A 13,572-nucleotide genomic window follows, 5' to 3' on the forward strand; every position below is an offset into this window, starting at 1 on the left:
TTTAAGAAATGTGAAACTGCATCCTCACTTTAATGCTGCAAGCTACCGTACTTTTGTTTTGAGGAGGAACTGTAATAGGTGTTGTTTGTATTAGCATTACCCTAGGTGACTTCAGTCTGATTCTGATTTTATTTCTTCTAGAAAAATGTGTTTGTGGTTTGTTTTTGGTTTTTTTTTTTTTAACTGTCTAATGATATCGATGTGTTTCTCTTACAACAACCACTACCAGCTGTCCAGGCAAATGCTGAGTTCTTGGTGCATATGTTTCATCTCAGACGGTGAGATGAAAGGGATGATTTCAGTCGACATTAATATTAATTAAAAATAATTTTTTAATTGACTGTGGGTAGAAGTATTTGTATGATTCTAAACAACTTACCTGCTTCTCTGATGAAAGATAATAGAATACAGGCTATTATATTTAGAAAAGTATCATACTACCAATACTATGGTATTGTGGTTTGTTTTTTTGATTACTTGAGTCATCAATATCTCCTTCTTTCTGCACTAGGTTTTATTCTGCTGAAATCAGTCTCGCACTGAACTATTTACATGAGCGAGGGATAATCTACAGGGATTTAAAACTGGATAATGTGCTACTAGATTCCGAAGGGCATATTAAACTCACAGATTATGGCATGTGCAAGGTAAGCTCTAGTTCCTTGCCGACCAGTAAAATCAACAATTAACAAATTGTCATAAATTAAAAGATACAGAGACTTAAAACTGTGAAATGTCAAGGTACTCATTTGTGCACAGTGCAGACAGCCTGTGTACTCATTTTGCTTCTACAAATGGGGAAAAGAAAAAGAAATGCCAAAGCGCACAGACTACACGTATATACCATTCATGGTTTTATAAAGCTGCTGTATCAACTTGACTGGGAGGGGTAGGCTGAAATACTCAAGACAGCTTGATTTCAAAAAGAGGTTGAAATATATCAGTCCCACTTGCTCCCACTTGGATTCCGTGGCATTTCCCATTTTCTCTAGGAAAGCTTTGTCACTACAGAGACACTGGAGCGCAGGTTTGACTTTGCCATGGAATTGCCATGATGCTGATCTTTTAGAACTATTTTAAATGCTATAATTTTGGCTAAGCAACTGAAAAGCATAAAATAACATAGGTCAGAAAGGGCCTCAGGAGGTCTAATCTGCCCTCCTGCTCCAAGCAGGGTGGGTTGTAAGATCAGGCCAGGTTACTGAGAGCTTTGTTCATTTTGGTCCTGAAAACTTCCAAGGATGAAAACTGCACAGCTCCTTTGGGTAACCCCCTCCCAACCTGCATCCCGTGCTCTTCTCTGAAAAGCTTGTGACTGTCCATCGCGACACCCCAGTCATGTAAGCTGTTCCAGCATGCCTCAGTTATTCCCACTTGCCTGTCAGGGATGTGGCAGGGCTTCCTAGCTAAAACCTTAAAAGATGATGTGATCAGTAGATACGTGCCATCCTCTTGAGACTCTAGATGCGACCTATTTCTGTTTCTTCTGAAACAAGTAGTGTTTTCTATTTGTTTACATACAGATTTAAGTATAGTTTTACTAAAACAAAAGCAGTTTATTCAGGACACTTAAATTAATTCAAAATTAAGCTCTCAGCAGAGGGAGGGAGTGTGGGTTCTTTGGCTAACTGTATTTTCTTGCCCTCTATTCCTAAAGGAGGGTCTGAGGCCCGGTGACACAACCAGCACATTCTGTGGGACTCCAAACTATATTGCACCTGAAATTCTCCGGGGAGAGGATTACGGTAAATTGAATTTTTCACTGTTACCATATACCTTGTCTCTTATGTGAAGAACTCAAGTTCTTCAGCAGTAGAAAGCATAAATCTCCACTAGACACATCGTTGGTCTTAATTCAGCATCCTGTCTGAAAAAGTGAATAAACCCTTCAAAGGAAGGGCAGAAAACATCTCACCAAGCAAATGAGATACCCTGCCTTCCAGATTTTAAATTCTGTGTCAGTCTTGAAGAATAGCTTGGGTCTTCCAAATTTGTTGTTGTTTATAACTATTTTAACTACTACTAATGACACACTTGTGTTGTTTTGGAGCTTTATACTTGGCCACAAAGATAGTATTAGATACAAAGGTCCCAGAGAGCAGACATCCCTTTCACAAATCTCGGTGTTAAAAATGAATTTTTTTGTGCAATTGCTTGTTCAGGAAGTCCAAGAGGTTCCTGAAGAAGACTTGTAAGAGAGTATAGGAGGCTTGCTGTGTATGTTTCCTGTTACCTGTCCTTTCTTCCTAAGCTTCCAATACTGTGCCAAGCAGATCTTTGATCTGTTTTCTTCCCTTAAGATTTTAACAAGTTCTACAATTAGTTCCTATTAAAAAAACAAAAAGTGTGTGTGTATATACATATATACATATTTTTTAAATCTGCCGTCTCATTTCAGTTGAATGTCTCTTTCAGACTGGCTTTGCATCTTCCCTCCTTACCACGAACTTTCTAGGCCAACTCTCAGCCCTAGCCTAGCTACTGGAATTTTTTTCTTTACCAGTGAAGGGTAGAAGAGATGTGCCCAGCTCCATAAATTACTGTTGTGCTGCCATTAAGAATCACACACTTCCTCCTTGTCTTTGTCCCCTGCCCCGGATAATCAACGCTCTGTTGGTTAGTAATGGCTAGGCTTAAATATTATCTAAACCTTTTTTTAAGGCCTAACACCAACCTTTAAACTGTTTGCATTTCCTTCGCTTTGTACAGCACTTCCTCCTATCACGCATATAATGAACCAAGTAATGTCTAGTACAGTGGTTCTCTCTCCTTTGTTCAGGTAATCAGAAAGACTGGTGATACTTAAATTTTTGAATTAATTCTTTCTTCTCAGAACATGTCTGTCTTTAGCCCCAAAAGTGTTGGTATTTTTACTCCAAAATATCTTTATTGGTGTTTTCTCATTTGAATTCTAGGCTTCAGTGTAGACTGGTGGGCACTTGGTGTACTGATGTTTGAAATGATGGCGGGCCGGTCACCATTTGATATTGTTGGGAGTTCTGACAATCCTGATCAGAACACAGAAGATTATCTCTTCCAAGGTAAGTGCCATAAGCGTTCCTACCCTTCAGTGCATTTTTTCTACTTACCTTGAACTTTAAAGATGCAAAGGCTGATTTGAACCTTGTTTTCTTGCAGTAATTTTGGAAAAACAGATCCGAATTCCCCGATCGCTTTCTGTTAAAGCAGCAGGTGTTCTAAAGAGTTTCCTTAATAAGGTAAGAGCTAAAGGGGGCTATTTAAGACTTCTCAGGAGCAGCCGGGTTTTTTTTTTTTAAAAAACCTCTTGCCTAGTCAATGTGTAGCAGACAGACTTTACCTGCTGTATACAGAAACAGGGTAGAAAAGGTGTGAGCCTAAAGCAGAGTTTCAGTGGAGCTGGGGGACCTAGTCTAGATACTTGTCTTAGAATCTGAAGCTCCAGATTCTTAGGCTTGGATCATGAGTAAGTTTCAAACTGAAAGGCTTAGAAATGCTCAGAGTGATTTCTTTAGCCTGGGGTATTGGACAAACTTCTCAGATTAATTTTGGCTCTTAAAGAGAAGCAGCTTAGCAAATTGCTCTGACAACTGCCGATGGCTTCATCGAGGGAGACGCAGAGGCAGCATACGCTCACTCTGTGCTGGTGGCTAACTAGCCTGAGAGTCAAACAGTGCAAAGGTGGTAGCAGACGAGTCCGAGCGCACGCTGACCTTTATTGAGTGAGCGTTAGATGAGTGGGGAGAAAGAGGTACAGCAGAAAACAGATTTGCTTAAATTTATTCTAAGAAAGTAATAACGTTCAAGAACACTGCTTCTGTTACAGCTCCTTGGTAGCATGGTGTGTGCACATATATGTACAGGGAGGTGGGATTGTCTTGTTAAAACCCCTTCTTTCCACCGTATTTATCAGTAACCTGCAGTTACCACCCCAGCGTGATCGCCCGGCGTATTCGGTCTGCTCAGAGAGGGGTGGGAGGGGGGAAGAATCAAATTCACTGGTAACCTAACCAGATCTGCTCCGAAACATACAGGGTGGTTAAACAGGTCTGAATAAAAACGAAGAAAGGCGGCATGGTTGGTTGCATACAACTCTGTTAAAGGCTTCCATATATTCATGCCTAATTTTCAGACAGTAAATTGGAACAGTTTCCAAAATAAATAATGCTGACTTAGTTCTTCAGCATCCCTTGAAACTCTGGTGTTTTGTTTCTCATGGAATTTGTAACATTTCTATTTTATTGACGTAGTGTAGGCCACGACCCCCCCTTAGAAAGATTTTCTTCCTTGCACAGGACCCAAAGGAACGTTTGGGCTGCCATCCTCAAACGGGATTTGCAGACATCCAGGGACACCCGTTCTTTCGGAATGTTGACTGGGACCTGGTATGTGAGTGCCCGCTGGCTTGGCTTATTTTCATTGCATGCAGTGACAGCTTGACAACTTGTTTTGAGCGTGAGAGGTGACCTTAAGCTCAAAAACCTTCAGCTCTTAACTTATGATGTACTGTAATGACAATATGGAGTCTTTTAACCCCTTTTATGCACAGTAAGTACGGTAGATCAATAGAATGCTTGTAGAAGTATGCAAAAGACACTTACAGTAACTTCCAGCCTTGTTTAAAAATAATTCAATAGGTTGTAACTCGTTCTTGGTGTCACTGAGTGCATTTATTCTTAGATGGAGCAAAAGCAAGTGGTGCCTCCGTTTAAACCAAATATATCTGGAGAATTTGGTCTGGATAACTTTGATTCCCAATTCACCAATGAACCTGTGCAGCTCACTCCAGATGACGAGTAAGTAATGTCGAACTTAAGTTCTGATAAGTCAGTGAAGAAGTTATAATACTTCATGTAATAGCTGTGGTTGTAGTACAGAGAGTGTATATAAAGCATTAAATAATATTTTCTTCTGTTAGTTTGGAGAAAATTCTATTACGTGTCCCCAAGGTAGAGTCAGAATGGCCGGATGATGTATTGTACTCTGGCATGATGTAAAAATTAACTAACTATACAAAAATTGCATGATTATCTTTATATTGTTTTAATCACTATTAAATGATTATTATTATTTTATCATGCAAATGATAACAATCAGCTAACTATACCAACTAAGGGAAAGCTGCTATATTCTTAGTGTGGGGAAAGATGAATAAGTGCTATTTTACAAGTTTCAGTGGTATCATCTGCAAGAAACGAACGTGTGAAGGAAAAAGACTTGTTTTGTCAAGTGGTTTATTTTTGCATTACTTTAAGCCATGATATTTCTAGAATGTCGGGACTGAATTTATCTTTGGTGTTCTGAACAAGCGAAGACACTTTGTTTGGCTTGTTCAGGTGTTTTAAATTGTTAGTAGTCAAGTGAGATTATCCTGGCTGAAGAGCCTTGCTAAAATGCACAATAATGCGTTTGATTTTCGTAGCAGATGTGTGCTTCCTTACTCCTGAGGGGCCCTGATTTGGGATGAGGAGGGAAGGGCCTTTCTAGTTTGGCTGAGCCACTGCTGTTTGCATCTCGGGGATTTTTCTAGGGTTTTACATAATGTTCATGTAGTATGTAAACACACAGTGAATATTAAATGTTACCTACGCACCTTAATTAGGTCTGAGATCCAACATCTTTCTTCATCCCTTTGTAAATGCGTAATGTACAAATAAAGTTTAGAAAAGTTGCTGATGCAGGTGCAGTATCTGTTGCATCCTAATGTGTTCTGTTTTTTACAAAACCAACTGTTTGGGGAAAGTTTTAAAACTGCAGACCTTGCAGATTGCTTTGTGGGGAGAATGCGCACGTGGGAGCGGCCCAATTGCTATTCCCGGATGGTTTTGTGTTCGTTATAGGGGCTAGAAAATAAACCAGTGGTAACTGTCAGGACAAAGGAGAGGAGGGAAATGCTTTCAATTGCAATCCACTGTACGGGTCTAGATTTTAAGACAAACTATCAGTTAATATTGTTACCTTTTTTAATTTTGCTGAACTAATGACTGTTTTCTAATCTTAATAGTGATATTGTGAAGAAGATTGACCAGTCTGAATTTGAAGGCTTTGAATATATAAACCCTCTTTTGATGTCAGCCGAGGAATGTGTCTGAATTCTCCATTTCTGGACTGTGCCAATTGTTACTCTCTGTTTCTGCATGGATAAACATCTCTTCATTTCGATGCACTTGCATAAAACGAGTAACTGAACGTCTTACCCTTGTCACCTAGTGTGAATTACTCATTAATTTCCTTTTTGTATTCATTGTCGTCCAGGACAGTTGTCATGCTGAACCTTCAGCTGCCAGACTGAAAGTGTTAAACTTTCCAACAGTCTTGCCAAACTTGAATTTTCATAGAGAAGCTGGTCTCTGGGGTTCCCGACTGAACAGTGGGGTCTGGCTGTATAATCTGCCAACACAGCCTTCTGATAAAGGAAAGGCTTTTTTTATTTGTTGCTTTAAGAATACAAATTGCATTAGGGGATGTAATAAAATATCATTAAAGGATTTCCAATTTTCCAGCAAGACAAAGTAAGACCTTATGACTTCTGTAGTTCTAAATCTCTCCTTTTTCAACATCTCATTTCCCTGTTCTCATAGACTTGAAGCTATGTTATTGCCCTTCAGGTTGAAATGACAGCAAGGAGAGCAGATTTTTAAACTGAATAGGTCAAGAATGGCTGCTTTCACAGGGTATATTGATCCTATCCTAAAGGGGATGGTTAACTCTATTAGAATCAATAGACTTGGCTCTGAAATTATACGCTAGGAGTTGTATGCTGATACACAGAGAGTGCCTTTCTGAGCCTGTCCCTTTCAGTGAGGGTTGTACGTGGTATAAAGTGTCAGTTTAAATAAATGGAATTCAATTAATAATTTAAAAAGTTAAAATCTGTAGAGTGTAACTTAGCAGTAACGGGCAGCTAATATTGATGGATGTGGAACCTCATACTCACTGCTTTTACACTTTCTGTCTTAACGTACGCAGTTCTGATCCAGTTACAGCTACGGCCTAGATAAGGGCATTTGTTTCCTTTTTATTTTTCAATCTTACTGTTGGAAATGCATTCCACTTTGCCAGTGGAAGAAGCACATCTTGGAAAAAAAACAGGTGCTGTCCACGACTCCCGTAACTTCACCACTCCCAGAGGGTGATTTGTAAGGGCAATCAAGCCTTAGATGTCGGTACTAGACTCAAAGGTAACAGTAAAGCAATCGGGATAAATTGAAAGAATGGTTCAAACTCGGGCTTTTGGGAGGTGCGATTCTTACATTTCATGTTAGTAAACAGTGTAATAAACAGCACAGATAATTCCTATTTTTAATGTTTAAGGAATAGTTTTGAATGTCTTAGGCTGAAGAAATGCCAAATGTACCACTTTTTTTGTTTTGTTTTGGGGAAAAGGGATTAAGAGACGTCAAAGAAAAGAATCTGTGTTATGCAAGCAAGAGCTGTAAGGCAAGCTAAGTGTTACCGAAAGCAGATCTAAGTATCTGTAAGCACAAGTTAGCAAACCTTAGCCGAAGCTTCTAATAAGACTTCTGCTTGGTCAGTGTCTCTCCTTGAAAAGCCTCGTGTGGCGACGCTGTACGTTCATAGCACAAATCTCCCCGCTTATGTTTTTACACTTACATGTTAGTGTCAAGGAGAGAGATGGCACAAACACGCAGCAGCGTCATGGCGTGGTATTTAGTTGATATTTTTCTTTGCAACACGAATAGCCCAATACTTCAGAGTTTCCTGAGTTTTCAAAACTGGGAGGTGATTGGAGGGGCCTCAGTTTCTGGGAAGCATTGAACCCCCATGCTGTTAAACATCAGGTTCCCTTAAATTCAAGTTGTATATTTTCAAATGTAAACTATCTGAGCAAACCTACTTTCAAAGAGCAGCTAATAATTTCAGCACGATTAATTCATGCCAAGTGAATTGCTTACATGCAGTTTTAAAATCGTGCTTAATTGTTTAGCCCCTGTCTTCTGCACCCGCATGACTGGTTTAGACATCAGGATGTAACTGATATTAAACTTGGAAGTTATTTAAAGCAAACAAGAAAAGCATTGTCTCTACAGTGGCTTAATTTCATAGAGGGTATTAAGTAAAATGGCTTTATGTAAGGAAGGGCATTTCTGCTATTCATCACAGAAGAGTAAAACACTGAACTTTTGCTTTAAGCACAAAAGAAATTTTTTTTTTCATAGATAATGTCACAGAAAAGATGCTTTTTCTATTTACGTACCTAAGCATGAAGAATGTTGCTAAGTGACAAACAAATAACTGTAAACCCATTTTAAAACTTTCGTTTTCTCCAAAGTGCCATGATAGTAACAGTTATTTTTCATTGCTAAGCATATAGCAACTGTCACAGCTATTCAGAAGGGACGCTGGGTGTAAACAGTCCGGTGCAGTAGGCTTTGTCTTCTGGAGGAAGCGTCTGCGCCAGAAGCATGATGTATTTATGTGGAGTTAACCTCCTTTTTGTATACGAGTTGGATTCTTATGGGTGCTCTGCTAGTTGTCACTACTATTTTCCTGTTTCATGTGGAATATGGTCTTGAACGTTGTTGTGTAATCATTCCCTTTACTTGTGCACACTTTTTACTTTAAATAAAACATTTATATTAGGTCTCTGTGTGTTAACCAGTAAAACAAATACTGTGAAATGCTGGGCTTTGCTTGGGCTTGTCTGACCCTTAAATACCCAGGTCCCCCAGGAGCGTTGTTCTCATCTTATAATTTCTTTGAGAAGATAGCGCTGGGATCAACTGCAGCTACCTAAGAAATACCTCCCTCGGCCTCTCTCAGAATGCGAGTCCTTCTCCCGCGTGCTTCACAGGCCTTACGTTCGCTGTGCCCTGCAGAGAAAAAGCATCCGTTAGATTCTGTCTTTTGTTCCAGCACCACTGATGAAACAAAAGTAGGCAGTGAGGCTTCAGTCAGCTGTGCGGATACAGAAAGCTTCAGGTAAAGTATAAAATGCAATTCTAGCTTGCTTGGCCAAGCACCTCTTTCAGCTGGGACTTGTAGGACGTCATCTCAGCTGCCAGAGCTGGGGATTTGGAGTTCAGACCAACGGCCTCGTCTGCCGCGCTTACTTCTGCATGATTTCTTTCTTTGTTTCTTCAATTCCTGCTCCACATTCTCTTAGATTTCTGACACGGAGGGCAGGGGCACTTACCTCGTACCCTGCTACAGATGCAGTATTTTAACCTCTCTCTACTTCAATATCTGTACCTGTGTTTTAAAAGAGGTTTCCTCTTGCAATCTGGCTTGTTATTACAAGTATGCACCGGCAGTCCTAGGCAAATGCTGCAGATGGTTGCATATCTTAAATGCTTAACCTCCCCCCACGCACGCTTCTTGTTTCTGTTCAGTTTGGTGGCCAACTGCTCCGGCTCAGTCTGAGCAATTGTTTACGTTACAACACTCTATAAAAGAAATGAATAGCTTGTATAATCTATGTATACTTGATACCTTAACTGCTAAGCATGTGCCCTCGCTTCAGGATGGATGGCATAAGCAGTTCAAGGAAGAAAGGCGTCTGAAATTGCCTGTGGATGAATGATGTTTTCCTGGGAAGGAGCTGGGGATTGGAGCCCCTTTCAGAAAATGGGGATTTTACCGTATCTTGCATTTTCTTCAGAAGAGCTCAGTCAGGGTGTTGGGGGTTTCTAAAGCCTTTTTGTTTTTTCCTGCTTATGATAAAGAGATCTGAACTGCGTACTTGAGATGTCTAGTCTTACCATTACATATTTAATCACCAAACAGAACTGTTTCCGAAGTAACTTGCCCTGTAAGATGTGGTGCCTGCTAAAATCTATCAACTTTTCATGCTTATGTGAGAAGACCTGTAATAGGGTCTCTCATATGGTATCTTGGCTATGTTACTTCGTCTGTCATAGGAGGTATCACAAGAGCGGCCGTATTACAACTTACATTAAAAATCACCACTAAAATGATCTTTTTTTTCTTTAAAATGTGCACGCTAATATCTTCTGAGAAGAAAACGCACAATTTTAATTTTCTATTCGGTGTTAAATTGTGGTCTTTAGCATATTTAGAGACAGCGTACGTAGAAACACTTAAAAAAAGCTTCTTTCTGTAGAAAACCCCCCTTTGTTCATAAATATGCAACTTGAATCTTAACAGAACAGTGACAAAGTTCTTCACACGCTTTGCAGTTTGACAAAAACTTTGTATCTATGCTAACCAGCTCCACTGAAAGATAATTTTATTTTGTTTTGCTATGGTATTTGACGCTTCACTTTCTACGTCATAGCTTAAAGGATCTATTTTTATTTGCCCTTAGAAATGCAGATGAGTTTGTCTCGCTTGCCCCTCTTCCTAGCGTGCAAGTGGAAGAGGTACCAGCCCCAGCGACTGCCAAAGGTGGCCCGCAGGGAATGCAGAGGGGCCCATGCGTGGGGAGCAGGGGGCTTTGGCTTTTTTTAAGTACCCTTTTTTTATTTTTTTAGGTTCATGGTATTTTGGAGGTCTGTGGTTTTGAGTGTGTCCTGCTCGGTATTATCCTGGAAAGATATGAAGGAAGAATTACATACTTTCTAGGGACCCTCCTGGTTTGCCATATGTTATTAGATATCCCTTGTTTTTTACTTTATCTGAAAAGGAAACTTGCAGTGCACTGTTTAACTGTAAAGAAAGAAATTATTTTTTTTTTAAATAATAACTTTTCTTCCTTAGAGCTGACTTAGAAGAGTAAAGACAAAAAATCTCTACAGGCTGTTTGGTGTTAAACCTAAGCTGTTGAAACCAAGCAGCGAAGGTGCTATTTGTGAACTACATTTTAAGACAACTGTAAATGTTAATTTTGTAAGCTTCCAAAGAGCTGCAGCACTTCTTGAAAGTTCAGAGTTAATAATAAAAGTAAGACTCCTCCTGTGCTCTCTTAGTGCAGGTTATTACATCTTGCAGAGGTCTGTAACTCGCGTTTTAGTTGCACCGTGTCTTTGGCACTGCTTTTCACAGTCTGCAGAAGAAGTTGTAGGCAGAGTTGACATCTCTTTTTAGACAATCCCCTACCTACAGGCTTTGTCTCACATTGTGTGATTATTGTAGCTCTATAGCAACACTGTCATTGCAGCACAATAGTCACCAGAATTTGCAACCTGAAATGGAAAATGTGCAGCAGAACTTGAAAAACCCCAACTAAACAATGGCGCCCAATTCCTAAGCTTCCAGGAGAGCAGGAGGTCTAACAAAAGATGCACTGTCCACCTGTGTACCTTGCTTTCCTCATATCCGTAGATCAGTCTGGCTCTGGTGTTACAAATCTTGCGTTTTCTTCAGTAACTTTAAAATGGAAATGTGACATAGTGCGTTTCACTGGTATTTGAAGATTTTTTTTTCTTTTTTTATTGGATCCTAAACTCCTCGGGGGTGGAGAAGACAGGAAGGTCCAGAACATCTAGGCAGTTGTATCGCAGGTCCATGTCTTTTCAGGATCAGCTCCAAAAGCTGGTAGATTTGGAAATCTTGTTGTATTCTGCTATATTGTTGTGGCTTTTAAGCAAACCTTGTATCTACTTCATAAGTACAGAGGGTAAGTTTTCTTCATAAACCTGTTCACTTTGTCATAAAGCTGTTTTTTGCCCTACCTTCCAACATTTTATTGCAGGAGAATAAAGAATTCAATGGAATCGAAACAGAATTAAGACCAAACGCAGAAGCACTTTTGCATGTTCTCCATCGCTTTCCTCAGTCTCCCTGCCCTGCACAGAAGCAGTTCGCATTTTTGTGTAAGGCTAGCGCTTGTAGTCCTGCAACCGCTTTGCCTTGTCGTGTTTACTTAACTCTAACTGGAGGAAAAATACCAGTATTTATAAAATCCTTTTGCGGATCATTATGTGAGGCAATCTTTCTGTCTAAGGCTGGAAATGCTGCAGAAGCATTTGATGTGGCAGCCAGAGTGAGCCAATGCTTGCACAGTCCTACGTAATTGTGTTGCTGCATGCTAAAGAATAGCATTTATGAAAAGCACCAGGGTACTACACACCGCTGCACAATGCTGGAATTCATTCAGATGTGTTTGTAACACTTCCCTGCTTTGAAAAGTACAAACAAGCAGCCTAGATACAAAACTGCAGAGCGAGGTGGAATGACCGGTGTGTGTTGCTAAATTCGATCCAATGCTGTTGCATGCAAAGACAAGCCAAGAGTAGTTTTATAGTCCAATGTCCATGAAATCTCCTTAAAATAAACAAATCCTACTTGTGGTGAATCTCAAGTGGTTGGAAAGTACAGCGGTGTCAGTCCTGATCATCCTTCAGTTTGTGAAACTCCATGCCTAGAGCCCAATGCTTTTGTAGCTGCACGTTTCGGCGGGTGTTCGGCTGCTGTGGAGGAGTTACGCAGATGAAGTCTAGCAAAAGGAGCTAGCAGGTAACGGGGTAAATGTAAGTAAGGAAGAATGCCCTCCCCACAAGGGTAGTAGTTGTTATGATAAAGGCTCCCTGACGAAAGGCTGAGTCAATCTCTAGTGATTTACAATAAAAGTAGACAAAAGGGTGATGGAAAAGGACAAATAGTTGAGTATTAAAGGGGAGGAAAAAAGGGCATTTCTTGTGTTCTTTCCCCAGGATTAAATCTTGGTTCCAATTTTTGGGAAGCTTTTATCTCTGCTTTGCCCTACGTGGAATGGAAGGAATTTATGCCTTCCTTTCCTTCTGTTTTCTTTAGCCTTTGAAAAGAGAAGTTATGATTTTCTGTGGGCATTCTAGGAAATACCTATTCCAAGCAGCCACGTGAAAGAGCACACTTAATTTCAGCTGGAGGTTTATATCCCTCAACAAAATGAAGGCTTCTTTTTTGGTACCCCTTCGTTTAGAGGAAAGCCTTCTGCTGCAATATGGCAACAGTAAAATGATGATCCTTGTTGTTACACCTTCTGCTGAATATAAAAGTTGAGGTGCTCTCATAAAATTTCAGTTTTATGATTCCTTCATCTATACCCAAATTCTTTAATATCAGAAAGGTCAAGTGGTTTTCTTTAGGTTTAAAAATATAAATATAACCATTATTGTCATCTTGATCAGAGAGCTGTTGTTAAAAGCCCAGGCACTGCTATTTATAGTTATTCTAAACCCTATTCTACTACTTAACATGTCAGTAATTTATTATTTTTGCAAGATAAAGCACCGCAGGTCCCAAAGATTGCACTAGCTGCTATGCAAGCATAGAGTGGGAGGGCTCCTACCTACAGAAGTGACCATCTAAGGTTAGCAACGGGCAAAACCACACAAAATAACAATAATCCCAGATGGCTCTTTGCCCAGCCACCACCGGGAGGAACCCAACTGATCCCAGCCGTTGTGGTGTTTCAAAAAAGTTACAAGGTGACTCGCAAAGCAGCTTTGCAGCGATGCTCCAGGCCCCCTCCGTCCAAAAGCCCTGCCAGCCCAGAGCGTATCAGTGCTGCAGAGTCACGGATTAAGGCGTATCAAACCTCTCTGTCGATCAGCGGCAGCGGGGCAGGTTTTGTTTGGTCCGTGCTAATCCTCGTGGCGTGGCGTGAGGAGGTGATGGCACGGAGCCCACTCGCCATGGTCTGTGCCAGCTGGTGTTAAGCGGTGCTGGGTGGTTGTAAAACTGCCACGT

At 40.4% G+C, this 13,572-nt stretch overlaps 1 protein-coding gene across 1 annotated transcript in view; it reads left to right on the forward strand.

Annotated features, from left to right (window-relative positions):
- The window catches only part of PRKCI (protein kinase C iota), a 29,275-nt gene extending 20,691 nt beyond the window's left edge, over window positions 1-8,584 (forward strand). The window contains exons 12-18 of the mRNA XM_064457983.1: window positions 512-647; window positions 1,658-1,745; window positions 2,916-3,041; window positions 3,139-3,218; window positions 4,275-4,364; window positions 4,660-4,775; window positions 5,984-8,584. Coding sequence (XP_064314053.1) covers window positions 512-647; window positions 1,658-1,745; window positions 2,916-3,041; window positions 3,139-3,218; window positions 4,275-4,364; window positions 4,660-4,775; window positions 5,984-6,071 — 724 coding nt within the window. The 3' untranslated portion in view covers window positions 6,072-8,584. The remainder of the gene's footprint in view (window positions 1-511; window positions 648-1,657; window positions 1,746-2,915; window positions 3,042-3,138; window positions 3,219-4,274; window positions 4,365-4,659; window positions 4,776-5,983) is intronic.
- The last annotated feature ends 4,988 nt before the right edge of the window (window positions 8,585-13,572 follow it).

Source organism: Phalacrocorax carbo, chromosome 7, assembly GCF_963921805.1.
Source record: "Phalacrocorax carbo chromosome 7, bPhaCar2.1, whole genome shotgun sequence".
Taxonomy (NCBI): Eukaryota; Metazoa; Chordata; class Aves; order Suliformes; family Phalacrocoracidae; genus Phalacrocorax; species Phalacrocorax carbo.